Genomic DNA, 18,364 nt, shown 5'->3' with positions numbered 1-18,364 from the left:
TTCTTATTCAGTGCAATGTGTACCAAAATAACATCTCTACAAGGAGGGAGAGGTGAAAGGGCTGGATGATAGCCACTAAGTCTTCAGAGCTGGAGGTATTTTGTGAATAGCTGTGAGTTCAGTGGCATGGATTTTAGGTGTTTTTCAAGACTGATATCTATGACAACCTTAAGATCACTAAACATATTTATTTAATAGATCCCTTTTGATATGGTATCATAAACTTCAGCTTTTACAAATGGATAATGTATGGGGAATTAATTAGATCACTTTTAATAAATTTGCCAAGTTTTTTATAAATCACAGAAAATGGATTAGTGATTATCTCTACTGTTGACAGTGAGGAGCGTAGTGGATATACCAAAAATCATTTAGTGTTGAGTTTACACTATCTATGACAATCAGTTTCCTAGCCTTTTTTTTTTTTTTTTTTTTTTTTTGAGACAGAGCCTTGCTCTGTCGCCAGGCTGGAGTGCAGTGGTGCGATCGCGGCTCACTGCAACCTCTGCCTCTTGGGTTCAAGCGATTCTCCTGCCTCAGTCTCCCAAGTAGCTGGGACTACAGGCACGTGCCACCACGCCCAGCTAATTTTTGTATTTTTAGTAGAGACAGGGTTTCACCATGTAGGCCAGATGGTCTCGATCTCTTGACCTCATGATCCACCCGCCTCAGCCTCCCAAAGTGCTGGGATTATAGCTGTGAGCCACCCCACCCGGCCCTCCTAGCCTCTTTTTTAATGAATAAATTGCTTTTATTTGCTTCTAAATTTTTTAAAATTAAAAGATAATTTACATACATTAAAATTCAACCTCTTTAGGGTACAATTCTGAGTTTTGACAAATGCATGCAGCCGTATAACCACCACCACCACAATGAAGATACAGAACAGTCCCTTTAGTTCCAAAATTCTGTCATGCCCTTTTATGAAAAGTCAGTTCCCTTACCACCAGCCCTGGCAACCTTGGATCTGTTTACTATTCCTATAAGTTTGTCTTTTCCAGAATGTCTCATTTTATCACATATGTGTAGCCCTTTACGTTGGCTTCTTTCTAATGCATATGCAGGTATCTTTGTTCATCCCTTGTTATTGCTGTGTGGTATGCCATTGTGTGGATGTACCACAGTTTGTTTCCCATTCACTACTTGATGAACAAGTGGGTATTTCTAGTTTTGGATGATTATGAATAAAGGCTCTGTAAACATTTTTTATCAATATAAATCCTCCTTTTACTTAGGTTAAGTACCTAAGAGTTAGGATTGCTGGCTCATAGGATAAGTGCATTCCCACCTGGTGAGAAACTGCTATTGCTCCTATTGGGTAGCCTAGAATTTAGTGTTAAGTTTGTGGTAGATGCTGTAGATTATTAGAGATTGTCCACTTGTGGGCAATTGAGAGTCAATCATAATTGTTATATTTTATTTTAGTTATCACTTTCTCCTGCAAACCATGTTTTGATTTTTGGCCTTCATCTATAAAGATTAAAAGTGAATACAGTAGTGTCCCTTTATCCACAGGGGATGTATTTCACGACCCTAGTGGATGCCTGAAACTGCATATAGTACTGAACAGTATATATACTATGTTTTCTCCTTTACATCCATAGCTATGATAAAGTTTAATTTATAAATTAGTCACAGTAAGAGATTAACAGCAATAGCAATAAAATAGAACAGTTATAACAATATACTGTAATAAAGATTATGTGAATGTGGTTTCTCTCTCAAAATATTATATGTAATATTTTCAGACTGAAGTTGATCACAGGTAAAGGGTGACTGCTATACCATTATATCTTAATTTGTTGTACAACAGTGAATTTAATATCTTAATGGTTATCATTGTACTAGCATGAGTGATCAAGATTTTTAACCTCCTAAACTTAGTTTTCTCTTCTGCAAAATGGTGATAAATTAACACTACCTTACACAGTGATATTCTTCTGTAAGATGGTGATAAATTATTACCCTGCAATAAGGACTTTATGAAATTCTACATGGAAAATGCTTAACATAGCAATGGGCAGACAGCACATGTTAGCTTTTTTTTTTTTTTAAAGTGTTTGTTTTAATACCAAACCTGAGATTACAATTTAAACATTGCTATCAAAGCTCAGGAAGTACAGACAGACGTTGGGGCATTTTTGTGACAGGGAAGTATTCTGGTTTTTACATTACTGAAATTTGCCAAGGCTAAGTGGTCTTGGAACCAAACCTAAACAGATTCTCTGCCACAGTGAAATTTTAACACATATGGGTGGAGTTTGCAAAGGAGTTAAAAACAATTCAGGTTTCTTCTCTTTGACTTTTTTCTCCATGTACTATTACCCTATTCTGTATCAGATTAATTGTAAAACTTATTTATTTATGCCTTATATACACATTTCTGTTATTTAAAAAAGTACCACTTTCATTAAAATGATTGACAACCTTTGTGTCCTGGTGGGGAGCTTGTGCTGAAGTGGGAGAACAAACCCCTCACACCTCATCCTCAGCATTGTATTGGCTCCTGCCTGACATCCATCAGCTCCTAGCAGGTGTGCAATTTAGCAAGTCCTTTAATCCTCCCTAACCCAGCAATTCACTGCCCCAGTGGTTCTCAAATTGTGATTCCTGGAGTGAAGACCCAGGTCAGCAGTGTCACCGTCACCTGGGAGCTTGTTAGAAATGCAAATTATGTGGCCCCACCATGCACTGAATCTGACTTTGATAGGGCACTCAGTGATGTATGTCTTGATAACCCAGTAGGTGATTCAAGTGCACACTAGAGAGAGGGAACTACTGTGTCTGGACACAAAGAGGAGGGGGTTGGAGAGGTTATTTTCCCCAGTGAGGGAGAATGTCTGTAACCTGTTAACTCATTATGATTTTATAAATATTTTAATCTGACATTTTCTTTTGTTTGTTTGTTTGTTTTTGAGATGGAGTCTCACTCTGTCACCGAGGCTGGAGTGCAGTGGTGCAATCTCAGCTCACTGCAACCTCTGCCTCCTGGGTTCAAGCCATTCTCCTGCCTCAGCCTCCTGAGTAGCTGGGATTACAGGTGCGTGCCACCACACCCGGCTAATTGTTGTATTTTTAGTAGAGATGGATTTCACCATGTTGGCCAGGCTGGTTTCGAACTCCTGACCTCAGGTGATCCACCCACCTCGGCGTGCCAAAGTGCTGAGATTACAGGCGTTGGCCGCCGCGCCTGGCTTTAATCTGACATTTTCTGATTTTTCAAGGCCATGAGAAATTGTTAATATACTTATAAAGACAGATAAAAATGAGTAATAAATTTTACCAGTTAAACTATGTTTTGAAATAACATATACGACTTGTTTTCCTTAGGAAATTTGTATGCAGTATTTATTAATTCTGTATTATTTAGTCACTGAAATCAATGAGCTATGCTGGAAAGGAAAACATAAATGGGATATTTGAGGTCATTCAAAATGAGATTTTAACATCTTAAGCTTGTGAATCATGAATCTGTAACCAACATCTTTGGTCCAGGGCAGTAGCCCTGTTAAAATAGAAACAAACTGTTTTCCCGTTAGCTTTTTTAGAGCATTACTAATAGTTAAGGCATTAGTCCATTTAGAAATCGCCCTATTCCCAGCTGTACTTTGAATGCTTTTAAAGGTTCCATGTGCCTCAGTTGTTTACTTTACTTTGATAAATAGAAGTCTCTCTGTGCTCATATACTCCCTCTCATGCAATGTACTGCAGCAGTCCGTCCTCTGGGGAGGTGTGGCATGTTTTGCATAAGGTCGTCCTTGGGCAGTAAGTTCGAAGAATGCACTGAAGTCATAGTGCATTGGTCTGAGCTCCTGGCAGATCCTGTGTAATCTTCAGCCTCCCCGAAGCTTTACAGCCAGGAGTGAGATTTTATCACATGAACTTTAAAAGAGTAAAGCCAAATATCTTTTTATTAAACCAGAGTAGATTAATTATCAGTATATGTGAAATCATGTCCACTGATCAAGGTAAGTGGTTTCATTTTCTAGTAGATATATTTTTTTCTTCCCCAGTGTGGGTCACTTTATAACACTGCATGCCGAGGGATGTAAAAGTGGCAGAGTTTGGTTTTCTTTTAAAGTTAATAAAGCTCACATTGGTTTTCAAGTTCAAGATTAAAATATGTGCTATTGATGGGTTTTGGCTCTCCAGGAGGCTGCTTCTGGGCTAACCAGATACAAATGTGTTTGATAGTTACGTTTCTCTGGCTTATTTTTATTATCATAAGTAAAGTTTGGAAATTTGGTCATTGAGGGGAGAAATACAGAGAAAGAAAGGAACAGTTTTCTCTTTTTCCTCCCATATCTGGTGTGAACAAATGTTAAGAAATATTTACCACTAATCATTTTTCTAGTGCTACTGCATGGAGCATTGTTCTGTTAAAACAAACAAAAATTCCCACCATCCCAGTCTTGTGTTGGTGAAGTTCAGGGGAGTAAGTATTATTTGTTTTTCTGTAAAAGACAACATTGTAGAGATAGGCATGAGTTTGTTTTTTAAAAATTGTTAGTGGTAGTAGTATTAAGCCACTGTGGTCTCTTTGAGTGTTGTAGAGAGCATATTAATGAGAAATTGAGTCTTTGAAATAGAAATGTAATTCAACTGTGTGATAGAAATGTAATCATGTGACGGGAAATGTCTGCTAAAAATATTTTTAATCACTGAAATGGGTTCATTTTGTTTATTTTCCCATTCGTTTTTGACTGGATATAAGCCTCACTGAAAAATGTCTACACTGCTGAACAAGATAAACTAAAACTTAGAACCGGCAGCCTTCACAGTTACCAGTATTCTTTCTGATGGTGGTGTGGCTCTTTCCTTCCTTAAGTGTCAGGGGCATACGCTGAGTGTGGAAGCCCAAGGTTGGGGTTGGTGACAGCACTGCCTCAGGAGAGCTGAGGCGCCCCTCCTGCAGCTGCACAGCTGGCTCCCTTCCCAGGTTCTAGTAGCTGCGGGAGGGTTAAGCAGCCCAGTCCATGCCTGCCCCTGCTCCCTCCATCACTCAGGCAGAAGCCTGAATTCTTTTGCAGGCGTTCCACCGCTCTTGCATAAAGTTTGGAGGTCTTGTGATCTCTCCAAAATTTACCATCATACTCTAAATATGAAATTAAAAAAAAAAAAGAAATGCAGCAAAAGGGAAGTGTTTTCTCACCCCAAGCAGTGAAGTTTTAGGTTCTCTTTTTCCTGAAATAGCTTCTGTCCGTTCTCATTTATCTTCAAACAGTTAGAGATGATTGGAGAGACAGTATTCCCTCCTGGAAGGCAGCTCTTAATTAGAGAGGAAAATATTTCTAGAACAGGAAGATGAAGCTTGAGAGGTGAATGTTGATAAACATAGAGAAATTGTTGGCTCTTAAAGCAGAAAGCTTTAATGGACAGCACCGTTTAGAGAGTGGCCACTACAACAATATGGACTTTATAAGTTCCTTTTTAGGTTTTTAAACTGAGAAGACAGTAATATAGCACTTCCTGCCTACACTACTGGATAATTTTGTTAAATCATCTAAGAAAAATTGTAAATATGCATATTTAGTGCACATGTTATTTTATAACAGTTTTTTTTTTTAATGACCTGAAAAAACTTCTCTTTCTAAAGCTTATGCTTTCAGGCAAACTCCTTTCATATGAAAGAAATGAAATATGATAGAGTATGATGAATGACTCAATAGGAAATATTATGCAGTTCTTTGGAAGAATGATAACTTGGTGTTCCTTTAATAAACATCCAAATGTACATGTAACCTAAACTGCAAACTAGGATTAAGATTTAAATTTAATCAGTTCTTCTTAGATACTAGAATAGACTTGAGGAGGTCAAGAGTAGATAGGAGACTCCTGGAATAATCCAGGGAAAAGTTGAATTCATTTATTTCAAAAATAAAAAGGCATTTTCTTAGATGTTTTGTGGACCATCCCTGCCCACTTCCTGAGCCACCTTCTGATAACCTTTAATGTAGGCACCTGTTTTCTTTATAAAATAACAAGCTAATTTTTATTGGCTAAAGTACATTTGTAAATGTCTTCACCCTGGTTTGTGTGTGTTCTCTGATTTATCTCCCACCACAGCACCTGCTAAGCTCTGGCTAGAACAGATTCTTCCATTTTTATTCCCTGGCGAATTGACACAAGTTAGTTGGTTATATGTTGAAGCAGGCAGAAGGAAAACACTTAGGAGAAGAAAAATAGTGTTAATCGTAGAATTTGGTCATTCTACATGGTGGTTATTATAATAAAACTTGGCCTGGGGAAAATGAGTCTTTCACCCTCTTAGAGAATAAGTACACACAAATACATTTTTAAAAAATTTAAACAAACAAAAAAGACTGTGTCACTGTGGTCTTGTCTTTTCCATGCCATTATAAAGCAGTTATTTCTTTTTCTCTCTCTCTCTCTTTTCTTTTTTTTTTGAGACAGAGTCTCGCTCTGTCACCCAGGCTGGAGTGCAGTGGCGCTAAGCTCCACCTCTGGGGTTCACACCATTCTCCTGCCTCAGCCTCCCGAGTAGCTGGGACTACAGGCGCCCGCCACCATGCCTGGCTAATTTTTTGCATTTTTAGTAGAGACAGGGTTTCACCGTGTTAGCCAGGATGGTCTCAATCTCCTGACCTCATTATCCGCCCACCTCGGCCTCCCAAAGTGCTGGGATTACAGGCGTGAGCCACCACGCCTGGCCATAAAGCAGTTATTATTTCTTATGCTTAGTCCCAAAAACCTAGCCTTCCTTGAGTCATTTTTCTCTTATGTACAATCTGGCAACAAATCTTGCTTCAAGATCTATCAAACTGACTATGTCTTATTGCCTCTACTGTTACTTGCCCTGCTTTAGGTTACACACAGCTTTCCCCTGGATTGCTTCTACTAGCCTCCTATCTACCCTTGACCTCCTGGAGTCCATTCTCTACCTAACAGCCTGTGTGCACCTCTAAAAACGGAGGGCAGATAATTGCCACTTCTCTGCTCGCAGTCCTTCGGTGGATTCCCATCTCTTTCAAAGGAAATCCCCTGTTCTTTCAATGATGTGCAAGGCCCTACCTTCTCTAGCCCCTATCCCTATCCCTACCCCTTAACTTTCTGACCTCAGCATCAAATATGCTCCCTAGTCTATCCATGTTGTCTTCCTTATTTCTCTTTGAACATATCAACTGTGCTTCTACCTTAGGATTTTTGTAGTTTTACACTTTGCTTGGAATGCTAATCCTCAAAATATGTTATGCCTTATTCCCTTCATGTCTACTCAGCTAGCAGTGTATTAGTGAGACCTCCTTGTCCTCCCTGTATATAGGATATAATAATAGCCTCTCACCTAATAGCACGCCTGTTCCTTCACCCAGCTTTACTTTCGTTATAGCAGTTTTTTTGTTTGTTTGTTTTGTTTTGTTTTGATACAGGGTCTTTCTGTCATCCAGGCTGGAGTGCGGTGGCGCAGTCTTGGCTCACTGCAACCTCTGCCTCTCAGGCTGAAACGATCCTCCCACCTCAGCCTCCACAGTAGCCAGGACTTATAGGCACACACCACCATGCCTGGCTACTTTTTATATTTTTAGTAGAGACATGGGTTTTGCCATGTTGCCCAGGCAGGTCTCGAACTCCTGAGCTCAAGCAATTCACCCGCCTTGGTTTCCCAAAGTGCTGGGATTACAGGTGTGAGCCACTGTGCCTGGCCCATCATAGCACTTTTACCATTTAGCATGTTGTACAGATTATTTTTTTGTTGTGGTGTTCACTGCTATGTTCCTAGGGTCTAGAAAGGTAACTAATAGATACTAGGTGCTTTGTTAATATTTGTTGATTGAATACATTTCTAATATTCAGTGCCTTTTTCTGTTGGGAAATGTAAAATGAGCAGGAATATAAGAAGTTTAATAAATTATAAATATTTGTAGTGTTCTCCATTTCTTCCCTTCAGTTCTCTTTTAAGAATAAATATCCTTGCTTGCTAACCTCTGGTGTCCCTTGTTGAGCAGCATGTCAGTAATGAGTTCCTGCTATCGGAAGTCTCACAGGCCAAGTTGATATAAAGAAGTATAAAGAAAGTAAGGAGGGGTTAGTGGGTTAGTGAGATTGGAATCTGTGGCTGAGCCCGTACATGATTTTGGATGATGAATTAATGGGCTGTGTTGTAAGACAGAAAAGAGATGAGGGAGAAGCTTTGGGGTGTGAAACCAAGAAATTTGGAGCGATACTGTCTGTATGGAGAAAATTGTGGCCAAGATTTTTTGCTATTAAAGATGTACTTAGGCCAGGCGCAGTGGCTCACACCTGTAATCCCAGCACTTTGGGAGGCCGAGGAGGGAAGATCATGAGGTCAGAAGATCGAGACCATCCTGGCTAACACCGTGAAACTCCGTCTCTAGTAAAGATACAAAAAATCAGCTGGGCGTGGTGGCACGCACCTGTAGTCCCATCTACTCAGTAGGTTGAGGCAGGAGAATTGCTTGAACCCAGGAGGTGGAGGTTGCAGTGAGCTGAGATCGTGCTATTGCACTTCAGCCTAGGTGACAGAGGGAGACTGTGTCTCAATAAATAAAAAGATAAAAATAAATAAAAAAAGAGGTCCTTAATATTTTATATTAATGATGTACTTGCCCCTCTTTTGTTTTTTCTCTTCCTACATTTAAGTCATTTCACTCTTTGAAGCACTCTTGTAGGAGGGTGATAGGAAAAGTAAAAAGATTGAATAAAAAATAATCTAGAAATGTTTCCTTAGTAGTTCCTGTAAGGCTTGATGTGGAATAGAAAACCAATACACGGGCCAGGTGCGGTGGCTCACATCCATAATCCCAGCACATTGGGAGGCTGAGGTGGGTGGATCATCTGAGGTCGGGAGTTCAAGACCAGCCTGACCAACATGGAGAAACCGCTTCTCTACTAAAAATACCAAATTAGCTGGGTGTAGTGGCACGTGCCTATAATCCCAGCTACTTGGGAGGCTGAGGCAGGACAATCGCTTGAACCTGAGAGGCGGAGGTTGCAGTGAGCTGAGATCATGCCATTGCACTCCAGCCTGGGCAACAAGAGCAAAACTCTGTCTCGGAAAAAAAAAAAAAAAAAAGCCAGTACGTGAATTAAAGTGTAAGAATTATTTGTGTGTTTACGCTTCACGTAATTTATTTCCAAATTTATCTAGATAATTGGAAATTGACCTGCATTTTAAAATCTGTAGCCAACAGTTAATGTTAAAAAAAAGTTCCCTTCCCCAAATGCACAGTTAAAATCTATGAACTGCTGTTTGCTATTTGATAATATACTTGATCTGAATAGTAATTATACATTATTAGATTACATGACTTCTTAGAAATATGGAATCAATTTTGACTATAGCAAAAATAAATTATACAAAGCTTGAAAATAATTTTGTTATTTTATAAATGTGTAAGCCCCTTAATGTCTATCAGTAGTTACTGATTTATTAGAAATATCATGTTTTTCTCTAATATTGCCCAGTAAATTTTTTTTAATTTATTTCCATCAGAGTTACTAATTTAGAGTGTAAAATAGCAAAATAAGAAATATCAAGGAAAAAAGGTAATTCTGGTAACTTTTTATCTAAAATTGACCATTTTGATGCAGAATGGTAACAAGTCATGCTTAGGGTTAGGAAATGTAACTGTATTCACTATACTCAATCCTAAAAATTGTGTAATACCTCTATGTTCAAGGAGGTTTAAGTTCGCCTCCCTCATAGACCTCTAAATGCAGTCACTATGAGAAATGTCATAGGAGAGGTACAAAATATGTTTGGAGAATAGAAAAGGAGGAACAACTAATGTTTCATTGATTCAAGGAAATTTCCTCAAAAAAGGTAACATTGGAGCTAGATATTGATAAATTTGTTTAAACAAAGACTTTCTGTTTTTTAAGCTAAAAGAACCAATGTATGCAAAAGCAGAGAGAAACATATGAAAAGAGAACTGTGTTTTCCAGGAATGGAGAAGATGAGAATGTGGCTAGAGCGTTAGGGGTGCATAGTTCTGAGTAGATGGATATTAGGCCCTTCAGGAGATTGATGCCTTTTTTTTTCTTTCTTTCTTTTTTTTTTTTTTTTTTTGTGAGACAGAGTTTCACTCTTGTCGCTCAAGCTGGAGTGTGATGGTGTGATCTCAGCTCACCGCAACCTCCACCTCCCAGGTTCAAGCAATTCTCCTGCCTCAGCCTCCCGAGTAGCTGGGATTACAGGCATGTGCCACCACCCCCAGCTAATTTTGTATTTTTAGTAGAGATGGGATTTCTCCATGTTGGTCAGGCTGGTCTCGAACTCCTGACTTCAGGTGATTCGCCCGCCTCTGCCTCCCAAAGCGCTGGGATTACAGGCAAGATTGATGTCTTAATGTGAAGGGTCCTTTATGCAAGCTAGAGGTTTTGAGGTTCCCCCTCCCCATCGAGCCTTGCGGTTCCATTAAAGGATTTTAAGCAAGGGAGTAATAAAATTCGTTATATCATTGAATGAATAAAATAGTCGGACTTTTTATTTGTAGGAGAAAAATTGTATTAGATGTAGCCAAATATGGCTTAAGTAATGCAGTTTTAAAATTCAGAATTGGAAAATTGGTTTATCTTTGATTAACTGGTTCATTTTTTTTCTTCCTAACTTCTTTCTTCTGTCAGCCAAAAAAAAAAAAAAAGGAAATAATGGATAAGCTAGAAGCAGTATTTGCTTTTTAAGTTTTGCATGACTGAAACAATCCCCTACACTGTTAGAAGCCTAACACACAATGCTATTGTGCTCTGGGTCTAGAAAAAATGTGAGGCCTGCTAGTCTGATTTTGCAGCAGGGAGTAAGGAAAGCCAATACTTAACTTTGTAAGCTGCTAAATATTAAATGTTTAGTAAAATGGGGTTTATAGTAATGTTTTTTTTGAGACAGAGTCTCACTCTGTTGCCAGGCTGGAGTGCAGTGGCTCAGTCTCGGCTCACTGCAACCTCTGCCTCCGGGTTCAAGCGGTTCTCCTTCCTCAGCCTCCTGAGTAGCCGGGATTAGAGGCGCCCGCCACCACACCCAGCTAATTTTTGTATTTTTAGTAGAGACGGGGTTTCACCACGTTGGCCAGGCTGGTGTCAATCTCCTGACCTGGTGATCCGCCCGCCTCAGCCTCCCAAAGTGCTGGGAATACAGGCGTTAGCCACCGTGCCCGGCCAGTAATATTTTTTCTTAAAAAGAGAATATCAAAATAAAGAGGAGAGTCAGGAGTAGAGGGTATCACCAAGCCTTTTTTAGAGAGTCGCCTAATTTGTTACATGTTTTTCTTAAAATTACCAACCATCAAAAAGAAGAATTTTGATCTATATCTATGCCTAAGAGATGTCAGTAGAGCAGTAAAAATATTTCTCTAATTTATAAGGAAGTTAAGTAACTTTCCCACAGTCAAAATAATCATGTCAAAAATTTGACCTTTCAACCACTAGTTTTAGTAATCCACCCTGCTTTTTTCCTCAGGGAAAAAAAAAATGTACTTCCCAGATAAACATCACCTTGTGTTTCACCGCAGGTCTGGGTGATCCTTACCTTGGAACAAATGATAGTGTTGGTGCATTTAAAGTAGCAGCTTTTGGGTGACTGGCTGGTCCTGAGGAGTTTTTCCTACTTAGCAGCGTTCATTTTATCTATTAATGCTGTGAAGCAAAATACAGGTTTGAAAAGTTGAATGAGCAGTGTTGGTAACTGCAAAACAAAGTGTTGCAACACAGTAGGCTGAGGTAGTTTTAAGCAGATAAAGTCTACAGAAATTAGTTTACAGAAATAGTGTTAGGCTGGGATGTTTTAGCTGCTAGATTTCAGATTTAGAGAAATCAAGTTTAGAAAAATAAACCAGCAAAGTAGTACAAAATTAATAGCAACAATGTCAGGAAGAATTTGCTTATGAAAAGGATCTATTTTCCCTTTTGTGAAGAGAAACATTTGTTCACCCTTGGTTACTTGTGATTGAGATAATTAAAAACAATTTTATTTGGTTTTAGCAGCCTCCTTGTGAAAACTTATGAAATATTAGGCAGTTTGATTTTCTTCTCCTCTCTGGACCTGCAGATAAATTTGTTGTGAATAAATGGAAAATAGTTTGGCAGTGGGCAGAAGCAAGGGAAAAGCCAAGAATCTGGTCGATTTATAAACCAGACATTGTGAATAAATGAGTTGGCTACAGCTCTTAGAAAAAGGCTTTTGCCTTTCGAGTTATTTTCCTACATCTGCTTTTATTTCTTTCACACTTTATGAAGTCAATAAAAATTTTGATTTCATTGTTACAGAAGTTTCTCCTTGTATAGGAGCTTTTCATGCCCTCTGTTGGCCATAAATAATTTACTTTTGATTTCTCAAGGCTCCTAACTGGTGACTTTTCATATAAGGGGATGTCTAGGTTGTTTTTGGTAGTGATATTATCTCTTTGTACCCAGAGAACACTTCTGACACCAAATGGGGGGTTTTCTTCACAGCAACAACCAGTTCTTCAGCTCTACCTGGAGTTAGCGTCAGATCCCATAGGTGAAACGCTGAGTCCCACAAGACTATCCCCACTTTAGATGCCAGTCACAAGTCCCAGGCATCCCGTAGTTCTGACTGACTCGCCGTAAATCAGAGGTTCCCATGAACTCCTCATCAGATTTAATAATTTGCTAGATTGGGTCACAGAACTCAGGAAAGCACTTTACTGACATTTGCTTGTTTATTATAAAGGATACTATGAAGAATATAGATGAACAGCCAGATAAAGAGAGATTAATACATAAGGTGAGGTCCAGAAGATTCCTGAACATGGGTGCTCCTGTCCCATGGGGTTAGGGTAGGCCACCCTCCCTGCACATGGATGTATTCACCAACTTGGAAGCTCTCTGATCCTTGTCACTTAGAGGTTTCATCATGTAGACGTGATCAATTATTAACTCAGTCTCCAGGCGCTCTCCCTCTCCAGAAGTTGGGAGGAATAGGTCTGAAAGTTCCATGCTTCTGATCATTACTTGGTCTTTCTGGCAGCCACCTCCATCCTGAGGTTACCTAGGGTTACGCCAAGAGTCATTTCATCAAAAGAGGCTTCTACCACCCAGGAAGTGTCAAGAGATTTAAGAACTCTCCGTTAGGAACAAAAGATGCTCCTATTATCCCCACCACTTAGGAAATTACAAGAGTTTTGTTTTTGAGACAGGGTCTCACTGTGTTGCCCAGGCTGGAGTGCAGTGGTGCAATCTCAGCTCACTGCAAGCTCCGCCTCCTGGGTTCATGCCATTCTCCTGCCTCAGCCTCCCAAGTAGCTGGGACTACAGATGCCCGCCACCACGCCCAGCTAATTTTTTTGTATTTTTAGTAGAGACGGGGTTTCACCATCTTAGCCAGGATGGTCTTGATCTCCTGACCTCATGATCCGCCCGCCTCGGCCTCCCAAAGTGCTGGGATTACAGGTGTGAGCCACCGCACCCAGCCGGAAATTACAAGAGATTTAAGTGCTGACCTTTGTCAGAAACCAGAGATCAAGTATATATTTTTTTATTATGTCACAAATGGATTCTAAAATCAGATAATCTTACTATTACTTATCTGTGAAGAGGACTTCATACTTTGCACAGAAGTATTGGCTGTGACTTAAACAAGAGTCACATGGTGCTATGAGCTTAAATAATTACTAGTAAAATTTGGCCAGAGCCAGCAGCCATGGCTTATGTCTGTAATCCCAGCACTTTGGGAGTCCGAGATGGGTGGATCTCCTGAGGTCAGGAGTTCGAGACCAGCCTGGCCAACATGGTGAAACAAAAAATGTCTCTACAAAAAATGCAAAAATGAGCTGGGCGTGGTGGTGGGTACCTGTAATCCCAGCTACTTGGGAGCCTGAGGCAGGAGAATCACTTGAACCTGGGAGGGAGAGGTTGCAGTGAGCCGAGATGGTGCCACTGCACTCCAGCCTGGGTGACAAAGCAAGACTCTCTCAAAACAAAGAAAATTGTTTTTGGCTGGGTGCAGTGGCTCATGCCTGTAATCCCAGCACTCTGGGAGGCTGAGGCAGGTGGATCACTTTGAACTCAGTCGTTTGAGACCAGCCTGGTCAGTATGGTGAAATTCCGTCTCTACAAAAAAATACAAAAATGAGCCGGGCGTGGTGGCTCACACCTGTGGTTCCAGCTACTCAGGAGGCTGAGGCTAGAGGACTGCTTGAGCCAGGAAGTGGAGGTTGCAGTGAGTTGAGATCGCACCATTGCACTCCAGCCTGGTGACAGAAGGATACTCTGTCTCCAAAAAAAAAAATTACTATTAAAATTAGTCTTCATGGTGTTTTGGTGAACTTTAGCTTACCAGCTGAAAATTATGGAATTCATTTCATATAGCTTCCACTATAAATACCATTTTGATCCAAGCCTGTTAATAACACTAAGCATGGTGACTCTCAACCATGACTGCACAGTGGGATTGCCTGGGAAGCTTTAACATACACTGATACCTGGGTCTCACATCCCAGAGATTGACTTAAGTGGTTTGGGGTGCAACCCAGGTATTGCAGTTTTCTTTCTTAAAGTTCCACAGGTGATTCTAATGTAGTCATGGTTGACAGCTACTGACCTTGAGAAGCATGATTTTTTAGAGGTGGCTAACCCCTTCTGGTCTACTGGTTTACATGCAGTAGAGATAGTTGGGGAAGACAATTTTTGCTTAAAATAGGAAAGCAACTGACACAATCGCATGGTAGGCATGCAGGGTTTAGAACAGTAAGAAACTGAAGATTATACCATATAACACTGTGAATTTATTAAATACATTCCAGAGTGGGTTATCAGCCAAGATGTGCTAGATCAACTGTGTATGGTGCTGCTAATGAGTTCACAGAAACCTAGAGGTTTTTACTTGCCCAAGGTCACACCACTAGCTGGGGACACAACCAAAACTGGAAAATTATAGCGGTAATTCATAGTTTGTTGCCTTGATTATTTAGGTCAAGTTCTGTAAACTTTTTCTGTGAAGGGCCAGATTGTAAACATTTTAGGCTTTGCAGGCCATATGGTCCCTGTTGCAACTACTCAACTCTACTAACATAGTAAAAAGCATCATACACATTATGTAAATGAATGAATGTGTATTCTAGTAAAACTTTATTGACAGAAGCTGGATTTGGCCTGTGACCTGTAGGCTGCAGATCCCTGATTGAGGATTGTTTTAATCTTCCCATTGGAAAGTTGGCTCCTTAAGAGTAGGCTGAAGATGTTACTGGTCCCACGTGGTGCCTTACTTCCTGGTACTGTTACAGTGGCCTCTGTTGCAAGGTGTTAGATGAGTGCTTGTTGAATTCATATCTATGCAGCTCTTACCATTTTTCTGTTGCTTCTAACCCTTCCAGTAGGGGAAACAGTTGGCACATATTCCAGCTTTGGAGAGGAAATGCTTGAAGTCTGTAGCAGGGTATAATTGCTGAATTCTTCAAGCGAATTAAAGATCTGAATTTGCTCTAGGGCATTCATAATTATTTTAATTTCCTGGAACAGATTCTAAGAATTCATTTTAAATCTGAAAGTTTTTCTTAAAATCTGTTTTATGATACACTGTCTTTATTTTTGTGAATATTGTTAGTTTCTCACAACAATATTTATTTCAGTTCATTTGGATCTAAGATCTTTGTTGTACTTATGTGTGGCCAGTAGACTCTTTAGCAAAATTAAACAAATGCTAATGGGTTCCCACAGCCACCCAAATATTAGAAGTACAGCTCCAGATTATGAGCCTGTTTCTCTTTTTCTTTTCTTCTTCTCATTATTTTAAAGAGATGGAGTCTCAGTATGTTGCTTAGGCTGGTCTCAAACTCCTGGGCTGAAGCCATTCTCCCGCCTCAGCCTTCCAAGTAGCTGGGATTACAGGCAGGAGCCACCACCCCAGACATGAACCCATTTCTAATGCAAAACACATATTGACCTGACAACAGGGCCCTCAGTTGTGGTGGAAAGAGCAGTGACCTTGGAATTAAAAGCCCTGTTGTGACTCGTGGCTTTGCCACTTTTAACCAACCCTACTTTTATTTACCTATAATGTGCAGGTATCTGTCTCACTCTTTAGGGATGCCAAAGGTGAAATGAGGTGTGCTGTCTATGTGACAGTGCCTTGTGAGCACTTTTCTGACTTCTCCCTGAGGAGGTTTGGGTCAGGCCTAGCAGAAACTGCAGCCATAGAGCACGGAGGGAAGTAGGACTTGACTAGCATAGAGTGAGTCTATGAGAGTGTGCCCACTGGTTTCCAGAGAGAATGTCGAAGAGTCTACAATGGTGAGGCCTCATCAGCCTCGATTTGAGAAGCAAATGTAGGTCAGAAATGGGGAGCAGAACAAGAGGAAAAGAGGAAGGTCAGGAGTCTGCAGAGCTGAAGAGGTGGTGAGAAGTGGTTCAAAGCTGGAAACAGGCAAGGTAATCTGGAATTCTGTCTTGATGTCTATTGAGTTATCCTAAATCAAGACTCATGTTCCTCTTACCTTATATTTCTTAAATTGATTTGTTTGATGCCCTGGGTATTTTGAAGCTCCTAGCTGCATAATCTTGCCTAATAAAGGCACAGAATTAGGGCAAATAGCTGCAGTGACTTGTGTACCTGCTCAGTGAAAGCCAAAGAATCAATAGCTAGAATCTGTGTCCACAAATTGCTTTCAAACCACATGTAGATATGACATTTAACATCAGGCAAGGCTGGGCATGGTGGCTCAAATCTGTAATTCCAGCACTTTGGGAGGCCAAGGCAGGAGGATCACTAGAGTTCAGGAGTTTGAGACCAGCCTGGGCAAGATGATGAGACTCAGTCTCTACAAAAATGAAAAAAAAAAAATAGCTGAGTGTGGTGGCATACACCTGTAGTCCCACCTACTTGGGAGGCTGAGGTGAGAGGATCACTTGAGCCCAGGAGTTTGAGGTTGCAGTGAGATATGGTCATGCCACTATATTCCAGCCTGTCTGCATGTAAAAACAAAAAATACACACACATACACACACACCCCAGCCTAACCACTTACCACCTCTTAATCATCTTTATAATGGACATAAAAATGCCTGCTATACTTTACATCATAGTATTCTTGAGTGGAGTAAATGAAATAATGCATATAAGGTGCTTTGCACAATGTGTGCTTGCCTCACAATAAACACTCAATATTATTAGATATGATTTCTACCATTATTACTAACAGTAGTAAGAATAGTAGTAGTATTTAAAAGCAAGTTTGCATTAGTTTTAAAGCACTATGAAATCCCAAGTCTTTTTTAAGACGGAGTCTCACTTTGTTGCCCAGGCTGGAGTGCAGTGGTGCAGTCTCTGCTCACTACAATCTCCGCCTCCCGGGTTCAAGCGATTCTCCTGCTTCAGCCTCCTGAGTAGCTCTGATTATAGGTACCCGCCACCACACCCAGCTAATTTTTATTTTTTAGTAGAGACGGGGTTTTACCATGTTGGCCAGACTGGTCTCAAACTGCTGACCTCAAGTGATCCACCCGCCTCGGCCTCCCAAAGTGCTAGGATTACAGGGATGAGCCACTGCACCCGGCCTCAAGTTATGATTGTTAATATTTTTGTGACATTCAGGATAAATATTTTTTAGTATGCTACTGAAGGACATGTCTCAGCATCGGTGTATCCCTTCCTGAAGCTATATGTTACCTTGCATTTACAGAGTTGACTTGGTGTCCAGAGAACAAATAGTTGAGAAAAGGCCATTTTGAAAACGATTTTTTCCAGGGAGCATACCCTAGTACCCTGTTGCGGCATCCATGTGTGAGGGGGTGGTTGGATTATAGATCTTCAATGTGAAGTCAAGTTTCTTATCAAATGAAGTGTTTTGTCCGATCTTAGAGTTTAAACCCACAAGGAGGTAACAAAGCAAATGGCTAATATATCTTTTCGCTACTTAGAACTACAGGCCAGAAATTTGCTTTTGTATTCTGAGATCTTATGATACTTGTCTCAATGAAATAAAACTGCATGCATTATTCTGCATTTCCATATTACTATTCTCTGTATTGGTAATTATTATGATACTTGCTTCCTGTACTTAAAGCAGCATGCAGATTTATTTTATAATCACTTCAAGGAAAGAACCAGTTCCTTTGGAGATTTCCTGTGGTTCCAAAGTTGCATGCCTCCAGGTCTGTTAGGTTGTGGGATTTTGCATTTGAGAGAAATGAGGGAGGTGGAGAGAATGAAGAGAAAGTGGACTGGCAGAATTACAGAATGTGGTTTCATCTGATTTTTTAGACTGAGGGCTACTCCATTTGTAGACTCCACGCATAAAACTCAGGCATCCTGGGTCCTGCCCTACTGCTGCTTTGTGGTCAGAACATCGTGAGATCATGCAGCCTCAAGGCTGGGAACATACGGGATCAGGTCCAACAGCAGGTTGGAGTTTGGGTTCATGATTTCAAAGTC

At 40.3% G+C, this 18,364-nt stretch overlaps 1 protein-coding gene across 14 annotated transcripts in view; it reads left to right on the top strand.

Moving 5' to 3' along the window:
• FGD4 (FYVE, RhoGEF and PH domain containing 4) overlaps positions 1 to 18,364 on the top strand; it is a 247,236-nt gene that overhangs the window by 133,613 nt on the left and 95,259 nt on the right. For 2 of the 14 annotated variants that reach the window (XM_063785779.1, XM_520721.8), the window contains exon 1: positions 3,761 to 3,968. The exons of 11 other annotated variants lie outside the window; for them this stretch is intronic. In XM_063785779.1, the coding sequence (XP_063641849.1) occupies positions 3,878 to 3,968 (91 nt within the window). In that variant the 5' untranslated portion in view covers positions 3,761 to 3,877. Of the gene's footprint in view, positions 1 to 3,760; positions 3,969 to 18,364 lie in introns of those variants that run through there. One more of the 14 variants, XM_063785784.1, reaches the window with a different exon arrangement.

Source organism: Pan troglodytes, chromosome 10, assembly GCF_028858775.2.
Source record: "Pan troglodytes isolate AG18354 chromosome 10, NHGRI_mPanTro3-v2.0_pri, whole genome shotgun sequence".
Taxonomy (NCBI): domain Eukaryota; kingdom Metazoa; phylum Chordata; class Mammalia; order Primates; family Hominidae; genus Pan; species Pan troglodytes.
Note: the sequence above shows the minus strand (reverse complement) of the source record. Positions and strands in the feature narration are given on the sequence as shown.